This window comes from Sebastes fasciatus, chromosome 3 (assembly GCF_043250625.1).
Source record: "Sebastes fasciatus isolate fSebFas1 chromosome 3, fSebFas1.pri, whole genome shotgun sequence".
In the NCBI taxonomy this organism is placed as follows: Eukaryota; Metazoa; Chordata; class Actinopteri; order Perciformes; family Sebastidae; genus Sebastes; species Sebastes fasciatus.
In genome coordinates, this window is record NC_133797.1 from 14,632,158 (window position 1) to 14,643,832 (window position 11,675).

The following is an 11,675-nucleotide window of genomic DNA, read 5'->3' on the forward strand; positions in this document are numbered from 1 at the left end:
AATGTGCAATGCAGTACTTGAGGTTCTGAATAATCAAGCAAGTTATTACAATTCACTATGTGAACATCTGTAATTTAAGTGAACTATGCAGATAACTAACTGTAGTTACAGTAAACTATTTCATCAATAGGTGTCTCATCATAACACACATAATGTTATATAATCCACTGATGTTTTGTCAATTCTAGTTTCTTCGTCTTGCTGATTGATACTGGTGCTATTACACAGTCATTATTATTAGTATTTGTGTTCACTACTTTCATTTAGTGTGTGTGAGTGTTTGATCTGCAGCTCTGCAGTCACACACACTCACGCTCACACACACACAGTGAGTCTCTCTAGCTGCTCTGTTTGTTCTGCTTTCCGGAAAACGGGCTCTGATTCCAACCAGCTGTTTCCCGCCTCGCACAGATCAGCTGCACACACACACACACACACACAGACATAGTAGGCGGAGGCAGCAGATACACACACACACACAGACACAGACACGTAGTAGGCGGAGGCAAGAAGCCACACACACACACATTGGAGGGAACCCCATCAGCTGTGGGAAGCAACACAGCTTGAACTTACTTTTATTTTTCTTAAGTCTGTTCTCCAGATTTTATAGATTTTTGCAGAATATTTTAAGATATGCGCTATTGAGGATTACAGCAAGATCTCTGTGCTAAACATCATTATATTCTAACAAGGACAGCAGTGGAGGAAGGAGAAGAAGAAGAAAAACAGAAAACACGGAGTACAGAAGGAGGCTTTGAAAGCATGGAATACTTCATGATGCCGACGGACAAGATAGCGTCCTTACAGCACTTCAAGAAGACGGAGAAGGATGTTATTGGGGGGCTCTGCAGGTGTGTGGCTAGCTGTTTTATTGTTGATACGAAACTGCTTTGCACAAATCCCCCCTCGTGTCGCTGTAGTGTGTATGCATGTGTGTGTGTGTGTGTGTGTGATGCAGCCTCACTTCAGTTAGCATCCTAGCTGTTAGCTGCGATCTGTTGGCAGCAGGAGCATGGTGGTAGAAACTAGCAGCTTGTTGGCCAGCTGCTGCTGCTGGAGGTGACGATATAGAGGATGTTTTTTAACTCGTGTTATTACATTAGGTGGCTTAATTACATGTTATAATAATAAAGGCATGTTTGCACTCATTCAAGCTCTGAAATATGTAAATAAGCATCATGAAATCGATACATTTGCTTCCAGTTGAAGAGCAACCACGTGGTAGTTAACGTGTTCACCGCCGCCTCGCCAAACCACATGTTTATAACCACATAGTTTACACACTTCTTACTATTTTGACTGATTTACTTGTATGATATGTGTTTATTTGTGGGTGTGTTGGCTGCGGGTGCGTTAAACTGGTGTTCGGCTATACTATGTGCGTAGTAGCAGCAGCCATGGTTGTGTCATGTGCTAAAATTAGCTTAGCTATGCTAGCTGGTTAGCTCATCGCGACGCACTCCGTGTTCTAACCGTGTTGTGAGCGCGCGGGTCGGTTTGACTCGCGTGTTCTAGCGTGTTTAACGGAAACACGTCGTCATATAGAGTCTAACGGCGGTCAGACACGAGCCTCCTCCAGCAGCAAGACCGAGGAGGCAGTGCTAGCTCGGTGCTAACGGGAGAAAGCATTGTTCTCCATGATGCCAGGGGGCCTTGCTGCAGCTGCTGCTGCTGGCGGAGGAGTCACATTTCACTGCTGCTGTTACCGTCTCTACCGGCCAGACTAACCGACGCGCCCTCCGGCGGACATGTTGGAGGTCCGCAGCTCCTAGCAACGACCTCGTAGCAACGACAGCTGGCAACAGCTGAGCTCATCTCTAAACTTTAAAACCCTCTAAAGACACCTTTCTACTAAATGTGGTTATTTAAACCCCTTTAGAGACACCTTTCTACTAAATGTGGTTGTTTAAACCCCTTTAGAGACACCTTTCTACTAAATGTGGTTGTTTCTGTTAGAAGATCTGATAGATTTATAGATTTATATATTTCAGTATCAGAATCATCTGTATTGTCATTATATTCAGGTGCAATGAAATTCATGCAGGCTTCCCATCGTTGTGATTAAAAACAATAACAGTATAGAAACAGTTATAGCAGCATAAAAACAATAACAGTATAGAAACAGTTATAGCAGCATAAAAACAATAACAGTATAGAAACAGTTATAGCAGTGATTGACAGCCGGCTCTCATAGACAGCAGATGGACAGCAGACCTCAGATCAGCTCTTACTGCTTGTTTTCCTCCAGTCTGGGAAATCTTGCAGATGCCGATAGCAGCACCGGAGGACACAGAGGAACATGATTTTTTTCAGGTTACCTGTTTCATGTACTAATGTCATGATATAGCGTTTTATAAAAATAACTTGTTTTAATCATATTTGCTCCAATCTCGCTTACTTCAGCTTTAAGTGAGATGTAAAAAGCACATGTTTAATTTTCTTACTTGATGATGATGATGGACTGAAGTCGGTGATTGATTGATTGATATTTGCAAGACAGCTTTAATTCTGTAGTTAATTGTTTCACCACACTTCACATTCCCTCATTATATTCCTTAAAGCCCTCTTGAACATCTCATATTACATGTGTACAATAAATAACTTTGAGTGATGAACAATTTAATCCAAATAGACCAAATTAAGCCCTAAATGTTACTTATGCAGTATGCCCATATTTATTATAAGGGGTTTAACCACTAGATAACAATATATTTAAGAGAGCTTTTCAAAATAAAATAAAACCAAGGCACGAAATTAAGCAATTCAAGGACCCAGAGCCCCTTTAAAGGGAATGTGCATACACAATGAGATAATAAAGGTGTTCCGTTTAAGGTAGGTTTTCACTAGGGCTGTCCCAAATACCATTTTTTGGAGCTTCGGTGAGCAGCACGGCAGGCTGACACGCTCTTATGTCTGTTTCCATCTCCCCCATTTCAGTGCCTGGGACAGTGTCGCACTACTGTGCACGGACGCACCTATACACTTAAACAGCGAGATTCGAAGCTCCAAAGCCTTCCGGTCAGCCCTAGTTTTCGCAGCTTTTTTATTTTTTAGATAAGCTGACCGTACTGGCTTGTAAACACACAGTTTAGTATGGCCGCACACCCTCACACTCATCTTTTGTAGAAAATAACTAATTCAGAGCCATGTGATCTGTGTCCTCTGTCTAACCTCTTTCATTTTCGTAAACATCCCAGATCTGGCTCCTCGGGTTTGTTGTCTTCTCGGCACCATAATCATCTTCAGGCCTTAATGGTTCACGTATTTCTCGCCCTGAGTAAATATGACAGAGAAGGTTTTACCACCATAACATCCAACCTTGTGGGGTGGGGGTGTGTGAGGTTACTGAGTTCAGCCAAACTCAAAGATCTGCAGGCAGCTTGACTGAGGAATGCAGTGAGGTCGAGTCTAAAGCCTGGTAAAGCTTCCAGGTTAAAGGTTAAAAGAGTCAGAGATCAACTCATCGCTAATTGTGTTGTTGCTGTTTATTTAGTTGACCCAGTAGAGCAGATCTGTTTCAGCGGTGTGTGTTGTCAGCTGATTGCGCAATTATTATTTTTTTCCCATTTCAACAGTATGTCACATTTTCTTTTAGCTGCATTGCCTGTGATGTTGGCAGCTTGTTAAAATGATTTTTAAGGAGAAACATCCCAAAACCTGAATAAGTAGAAGGATCAAATGTGCGGTCTGAGAGGAGCTTATACCGTCTCGCTGGACACAAAGTCCTTATGGACAGAATAATGATCGTCTCTCTGCTTTGACCTTGCTCCCTCAGTCTGGCCAACATCCCCCTCAGTCCGGAGACGGCTCAGGATCAGGAGAGACGAATCCGCCGTGAGATCGCCAACAGCAACGAACGCCGGCGCATGCAGAGCATCAACGCAGGCTTCCAGTCCCTCAAAACACTCCTGCCCCACACAGACGGAGAGAAACTCAGCAAGGTGCAGAAACCATGCAAACCCTGACGCTCTGTGACAGCGTAGATCACCACACAGTTTGATTTGAGCTTTAAATGATTGGGGCCAATTGTTGAATTGAACAGCAGCAAATCCAATGTTTTGGCATCTCAGAGTGCAACAGTTTTGTGAGAAAAAGTTATTTGTCCATACACTGTTCTCGTATTCACTGTTTTTGGTTTGTCCCTGTCAGGCTGCCATCTTGCAGCAGACATCGGACTACATCTTTGCGTTGGAGCAGGAGAAGACTACGCTCCTGGCACAGAACAACCAGCTCAAACGTTTCATCCAGGTAAACACCCTGTGCCTTTGTTATCTTTGTAAACCTTACATTACCACTAACAGTCCACTATATTAGGGCTGGGCAATATGGCTTATAAATAATATCTCAATATTTCTAGGCTATATCGCAATATACGATATATATCTATACATAACTGCTTGATTTAACCCTTTTGATGCCTATGATCTTACCAGCAAACCAATCTAAACTCTGAGGTGGTGTACTGTCATATTGAAGTCAGATGGGTCTTTGGAAATGTATTCTTTATTATAAAGTTTGACTAACTAATCACACAATACGAATTCAATTTTTCTCTGAAATAGTTAGTTTTTAAAAAATATATATATACTTCCTTTTTATTATTTCATATTTATTCATTTTGTTTTATTTATCTACTTATTATTGATTGACTGACTGACTTTATGTGAAATTCACCGGAAGATCACTTTTATTGTGAGGTCAGTTTTTACACTCTCTAACCGTAATGCCCAGTATATACACGCACCGCAAAACTTTTTGAAGTGGAGGCCGGCATCTTTCCATTACCGCTCCCGACCTACACACGTATAACCTCGCTTTGATGCTTCACTTCTTTCGCTGTCTCCAGGCTCTTTCCCTGCTTCCCTCCAGATACAAAAACACACGCCACATATGCACATTAGAGGTTATACTCCAAACACACACTCGCCCAGGAGAGTACCGTTTGTGTGTGAGAGGGAGACCGCGGGAGAAGCGCAACGCCAAAGCGAGTCTCATACTCAAGTCTTAAAAAAGTGGCTAATAATATTTGTACTTGATGTTGGCAATATAGTCCTTTACTACATCCCACAAACCGCCAAACATCGAGTGTATTCGATATATCGTCCACCCCTACACTATATCAAGCTTTATGGTTTCCTGTCCTTCAGGCCGCCATAGGTTTCCCCTTCTTTAAGTACAGTATAGAAATATCCTGCAAAGACTTGAAACTTCATCACTCTTATCTTCGTGCTGCTTTTATTTCCATAATTGCTGTCTGGTAAATGTATTCTTTCACATGGATTACCGCCCAACAGTGGCGTGTGTGTTGTGATGGCTCTGTAACAAGCAGTTGTTAGAGATGCACAGAGCTCCAGCTTCCTCTGGACATGTCTTCTATAGGCTGTATTTCACGAGGCCGTGTCAGTTTGTGGCTCGTTATGTAGGGTAAGGTTTACATGTGGTGCAGGTGGGAGGTGTGATGCTGCGTCTCTATCAGCTGATGATCAAACAGCATCAGGTAGTGTGTTAGATGCTGCGACCAGACGTCTCATTGAGGTTGAGTTCTTAAGGTCTACCAGGAGTAAATAAATACAACGCAGGGTTTATTAAATATCCGTGGGATTATTGCAACCTATGCAAGCATCATTCAGCCAAACTTTGATTTCATATTTGGACAGCTTGCAAGTGTTGGCAAAGACAGTGCTGTTCTTTCTCAATCTGTATGCAGCCATGTGGAAAAATATGTGTTTACCTGTTTCATTTGTTTCCCGTGCTGTTGGTTCACCTGGCGTTTTGTTTTCTTGCCCAACCGGCCATTCGTTCAGCTCGGCACAAAGCAGTGTCGTTTATAAATGGAGTGGAAACTCCTCAGATTCTGTGCAGGCTGACTCTATGTTGGTTGGGTTTTTGTGAGCATCCCCATTCACATACTATGTTAACATATCTAATATATAATGTCTGTTTTACATTAAACCTTTACGTGGACTCCATGTCACTCCAGGAGTTCAGCAGCTCATCGCCCAAGAGGAGGCGAGCAGAGGAGAAGGACGAAGGGATCGGGTCTCCAGACACGCTGGAGGAGGAGAAGGTCGAGGAGGTGAGGAGGGAGATGCTAGAGCTGCGACAGCAACTGGACAAGGAGCGCTCGGCTCGTATGCAGCTGGAGGAGCAGGTGAGACAAAAGGAGGAGCCTCGGCTGCAGAGGGTTCATCGTAACTTCTGATCTTTACTGTTTATTTTCTCTCAAAAAAGTTCTTAACATTTATTTCAGTAGTGCAGGAGTAATTCGATTTAACAATAACAGTAACTGTTTGATTCTCAGACATTTAACTTCTCTCAATCTATTCTCTGCTTGTGATATTTCACCATTAGTTGATTGTGATGCTCGTGGAGTTCCTGTGTCTCTGCCAGCTGAAGCTAAAAGCCACACAGGCGTACATAGAGTAATCTGCCGTGGCTATAATTAATCCTGCGACTACTTTCCACACTTAGCAGCATTAAGTTGTGATTGTTGAAATCTTCACCACAATTGCTAACACTACTCAATACAGGTCATTAGCTAGCCAGTGGGGCACAACAGAGAGACTCACACACACTAAAATGCACATGCACTAAACCGGCCATGTAAACAAAGCACAGAGAAGCTCGGATTACAACACACACATTCTCTGCTCAGGTCGACATTACTCCTCTATATCTTTACATAGCAAATAGTTGTTTGCTGCAATATTAACGCTCTGAATTTCAATTTCATTTAAGCATTAGAGCAATACCTTTTTAACTCAAAATTTAAAAAAAGTACTTGACAGGGCGTTCATTTACGAAGAGGTGGATAAGAGAAGTTATCCACATCTCCAGGCTATGAAATGGTCTTTTCACAGAGACAAAGGTCTGGACATTAACAACCAAAACACCCCGGGCAATTATTCAGTTTAACCAACCATTTCAACTTGTAATCAGTACCTTTTACATGATTACCAGTCACCTTAAGAAGGAGGTGGCAGATTTAGCAGTCAACACCTGATAAGCTCACATCCTGGATCTACCTGAACAGCAGGTTAAGACAAAGGGGACTGAACAGGTGGTGAAGACAAACAGAAACTTTAAACAGGAAGTGCAAGAGAAAAGTAAACAGTAGGGTTGAGATATTTCCAAAGAGTCAAACTTTAACTGGGCAGTAATTCAGTATTTCTTTGTTTAATGACTTTTAATAGAACACAATAGAGTACAATAGAAAAGCAAATACCGTATAAAATCTCTCTCAGAAGGAAACTGGAAACAAATAAGGCCTTCTACATACATTCATGTTATTGATCAGTGTATCTTCAAGTGTATCAGTGTGTTAGTTTTACCGTTTAATGTGAATTATACACATTAGCATTCATTGCTATCAGTTCTGTAGAAATAATTGTTGTGATATTGATGCTATCTTTCCATAACAATTGAAAGGCCTTGGATATGTTTTGGGTTGCCCTTAAATTGGTGCTGAAATGAATGTGATTAACCTGTGTGTGTGCTCTCTGTGTGTTTGTGTGCAGGTGCGATCTCTGAACGTCCAGCTGCAGCCAGAGCGTCTGAAGGTGATCACTCAGCAGGTGGAGGAGGAGCAGGCGCTCATCCAGAGCGAGACGCTGTTACGGCTGCAGCAGATCCACGCGGCTGACAGACAACCACACAGCCCAGTGGTAAGAGGCGCACACACACACAAGCTTAAAACGCCGTAAACGTATCTGTTGCAGTTTGCAGAAATGGCTTCTGAGGTGACGTTTTCTGGTCCTTTTAAATCACTGACCTATAAGTCATGTGGGGCTCAACAGTAACAGTAAATACACACAGTCTCAGACGTACTAATATTTTATTCATGTTTCATCTGTCCTCCAGGTGCTGGCTCCTCCCACTCCCCCCGCCCCAACCCGCCACCCGACGGTCATCGTTCCAGCCCCAACACTAACCCAGCACCCCCATCATCACGTCACCGTGGTGACCATGAGCCCGTCTGCCCACACCAGCACTGCGTCCACGTCCAGACAGAACCTGGACACTATTGTGCAGGTAGGAGTTTGTTTTACTTTGTGTAGAGAATCCTTGTTGAGTAATCATAGTCTCAACTCATCATTTCATAGTGACAATAGTTGTACACCAAGTCCATATTTTTCGTCCTAAATTGTTTCACGTTTAAAAATAAATACGACCTCGCAAAACTTTTGTTTGTCATTAAAGGTTTCAGAACGGGTTTTTTTTTGGCATCCGTCACTTTACAATAAAGAAATAAAAGAATACAGAGATGTGGGATTTAAAGATAGATTGTGGAAAGTGATTGAAGAACAGCTTTTGAATCAGGGTGCAAAACAAAGGATTCAGGAAAGATTAGGCCGTAGTGATTGTGCTCCAGGCAGATAAACGACCGCTTCTTGCTAATGTCATTCATCCATTAGCCCCGTTTGGAACTAACGCTATCCATCGCACCCACCTAATTAATCCAATTTTGTCTTGTTTTGCGAATTTTTGCAACAAAGAGAATAATAAAACACATCGGACTCAGTGTGCAAGGTCTCTGTTCTAAAGATTTTTATTGGATGGCAGATTTTAAATAAAACTTACGAACTATACAGACTTGGTGTGCAAAAGCCTTAAGAGTTGTCTCTCACTGGACTGAATATGGACTGAATATTGGTTGCAGCCTTCAGTGTTTTTTTTACCGTCTGCTTTCAGGCCATCCAGCACATCGAACGCGCTCAGGAGAGGAGAGCGAGCGCCGAGGAAGAGCAGAGACGAGCCGTCATCGTTAGCCCCGCCTACGTCGCCATGGACACCGCCTGCTCAGACACAGACACCGACACAGAGGGCGAGGACTTCTCGATGAACTGATCCCTCCCCCCCTTCCCTCCATGAACTCACATACACACACAAACACTTAAAATACCTACTCACTGTAAGATTCCCTCCAGGAGCTTGACTACTTTTTAAAAAAAAATCTTTCTTTGGCATTATCCAAACTCCTAAATCCAGTGGTTAAGCTCTGTGTCAGTCTTGTACTGTAAAATCTCTGAAGATTGAAATCATAGGATGGTCAGCGTGCAGAGGAGGCCCTGTTGGATTTCTAGAGGCTGTTTTTCAGCCGGTCTGTGGCTACTTGAAAACTTGAGGGCCTCCTCGTGTAAAAAGCTATCGGCATCCGTCCGTCCTACGCGTGTGTTTATGTGTGCTACACCCAGTCGCAGTATCACAGTTAACTGTCGTCACTGGCGCGCTGACAGTATTATTTGTGCTACAAATTGATGGAGCCAGTACAGTGGAGAGTTGAATGTAACAACACCAATAAGAAAGCAGCTCTTGATTCTGAAAAGGGATGCAGAGTTGCATTTATTTCTTCCCCAGTCTTAATGAATTAGTTTTTCTATGTTTCCTGGTTGGCTAGGTGATGTTCTAGTGCCAGTGGCCACAAAACTCAACTTAAACTACAACAGAAGGCATTTCTAAATTAAAAAAAAAAGTTAGGGACAAATTTAAACTAATTAATTGAAAAATTAATTTGAGGATAGATGTTGAATGAAATTATATCTGATTTACTTGAAAAAAAAAGGTTGTGTTTTTGATATCTAAATAAGCCCTTAAAAAATAAGCTGTTGAACAATTGATCGTATTTTTGGTTTCTCATGTTTTTTTTGTTAACATTTTTTTTCCGTCAGGGTTACTGAATGTCGAAGGTGAACATTTTGTTATATTGAGATTAACAATTTAAAATTGGAGGTTTGTCAGGTTTTCACAGAGAACCGGAGGCCTTGAGACGAATTCTGAAAGTCTGGTTTAAAAGACGGCGCCATCTATTCGTATCTACTTAGTTTAAAAAAGAACCAAATGTTGGTTCAATGCCGGAAAACAGTGGCTGGTATTCATTTTCACTCAATCTCCGATAATTTGACTGAATCAAACTTCGTCCTTGCATATGAAAATATGTGAAAATCCGTTACACATTGACACGAATTCACATGCTCTGTTTGCATGAAGGCTTCCGGTTTTCCTCCAAAGACCTCCAGTCCGTCTCCTGGTCTTGGTTTGTTGATTTCAGTGACTATGCACTAGTTTTTCTGTATTTATGCAATTCCATCTTCAGTACGTTTGTCGGTGTCATTTATACATGAGGTGAAGTTATCTATGCACCGTTGATAGGTGTGTGCGTTACACCTACCGTATACAGTATGTATGAAACTAAACATGCTTGTATCACAGAATGTCGTCTCTACTTGCAAGGTGCTCTTTTGTCAACCCGGCGCTCTGCTGACCAGCGGCGAGCCGAGGACCCAAACCATGTAAACTTCACACTTGATCACGTTTATCACGTGGCTGAATTTTTTTCTGCGAAATGATATGCGTCACTTCCACATCTCGGAATTGCTTAGAGAGGTCAGGGAGGCAGGGAGGCGTTGGTTACAAATGACGGCAGATTTTGTGTTGTCTCATTGTGATATTTGCTCACATAAGTAGAAAATAACATGCTCCATAAACTCCAACATAAAAAGCATAATTTTGGAAATTAATTGTAGAGAAGGGTGGGAAAACTAAGCACGTTCTGTACTGTACTGTAGTTCGATGTACGTTTTCAGTGCATCAGATGCCACACAAAGTGCAAAACTCTAATGAAAAGCACTGAAGTGAATTGCAGATCGCTCCCCAGATATCATTTCTCTCTAAAAAAATGCACCCAAGTCTGTCCACCTCATGTTGCGTTGCTTATATTTGTCGGGAATTTGACTGGAAATCCCTGCTTCAAGCCTCCCTCCTGTCATACTCAATTTGATACGCTGACTTGATGCTGTAAACATTCCTTTTATTTGGATTTGTATCTGTCTTTTGATCTCTTATATGTTCTGTTGCCAATTGAATGCATGTTACTAATTGCTGTTTTCTCTTGTCTAAAGCGGGCTTTTGTTTTTGACTTTTTTTTTTATTTTTGCAGGTTTCATTTTATTTTTTTCATGAACACGTGACTGATGCGTTCAGTGTGAAACTGTCTTGTGTTAGATGCGTGGACACTATTCGCTCACTGACATCAGTTTTATATCTGGTTAGACTAGTATTTCTCATGCCAAACATGGTGGGCAACGCTCATATTTTCTTTGTGAAACTTTGTTTAAGGGTTTGGTGTTTTGCTGACGAATGTTAAGCCGCAGGCTGAGTTTAGGCTGAGGTTTGGGATTGGTCGCCGGAACACTTTTCCCCAAAATGTTTCTGTACATTGTGTTGCAGCACTGCTGTCTTTTTGGTGGAATTTGAGATATTTGATATGAAGCACTTGCTGTTCTGTACTGCCTGAATCAATGATGAGGAAGATTTTATTTTTTTGCCATTTATTTTTTTGTAAACTCTTTGCTGTGACTCAACAGCTGTTTATTGTGTTCTGCTTTTCTGTCTTTTCATCTGTCTTTCTGGTTTTCCATTTTTTTGGTGACAAGCATTTTTTTTATACTTTTGTGATTTTTGTTATTTTTCCCATCAGTCCAGGTCGATGAGAAGCTGTTATATTTTGTTTATAAAAACTTGGGTAAACAGGCCTTTGTAAAGATGAAAAAAAAATAAAATTTGTACTTTTTTTATTACACCCCTCTGCTCCCTCTGCTCTACTTCAAATATGCATGATGTGGATCCTTTTGTCCACCGGGAGGCGACATTGAGCGACTCATTCGGCAGCAGCA

General features: G+C 41.8%; 1 protein-coding gene across 2 annotated transcripts; it reads left to right on the plus strand.

The window, feature by feature from the left end:
- Window positions 1–440: 440 nt before the first annotated feature.
- Window positions 441–11,581, plus strand: LOC141764165 (transcription factor AP-4-like). Of its 2 annotated transcripts, none has more exons than XM_074629146.1 (7): window positions 441–854; window positions 3,779–3,944; window positions 4,153–4,251; window positions 5,984–6,154; window positions 7,521–7,667; window positions 7,864–8,034; window positions 8,695–11,581. In XM_074629146.1, the coding sequence occupies exons 1-7, from the start codon at window positions 766–768 to the stop codon at window positions 8,848–8,850; spliced, it is 999 nt and encodes a 332-aa protein (XP_074485247.1). In that variant the 5' UTR covers window positions 441–765; the 3' UTR covers window positions 8,851–11,581. The 2 variants fall into 2 exon arrangements, with proteins under 2 accessions (XP_074485247.1, XP_074485249.1); XM_074629148.1 differs by lacking the exon at window positions 441–854 and adding an exon at window positions 1,520–1,760.
- Window positions 11,582–11,675: the final 94 nt, after the last annotated feature.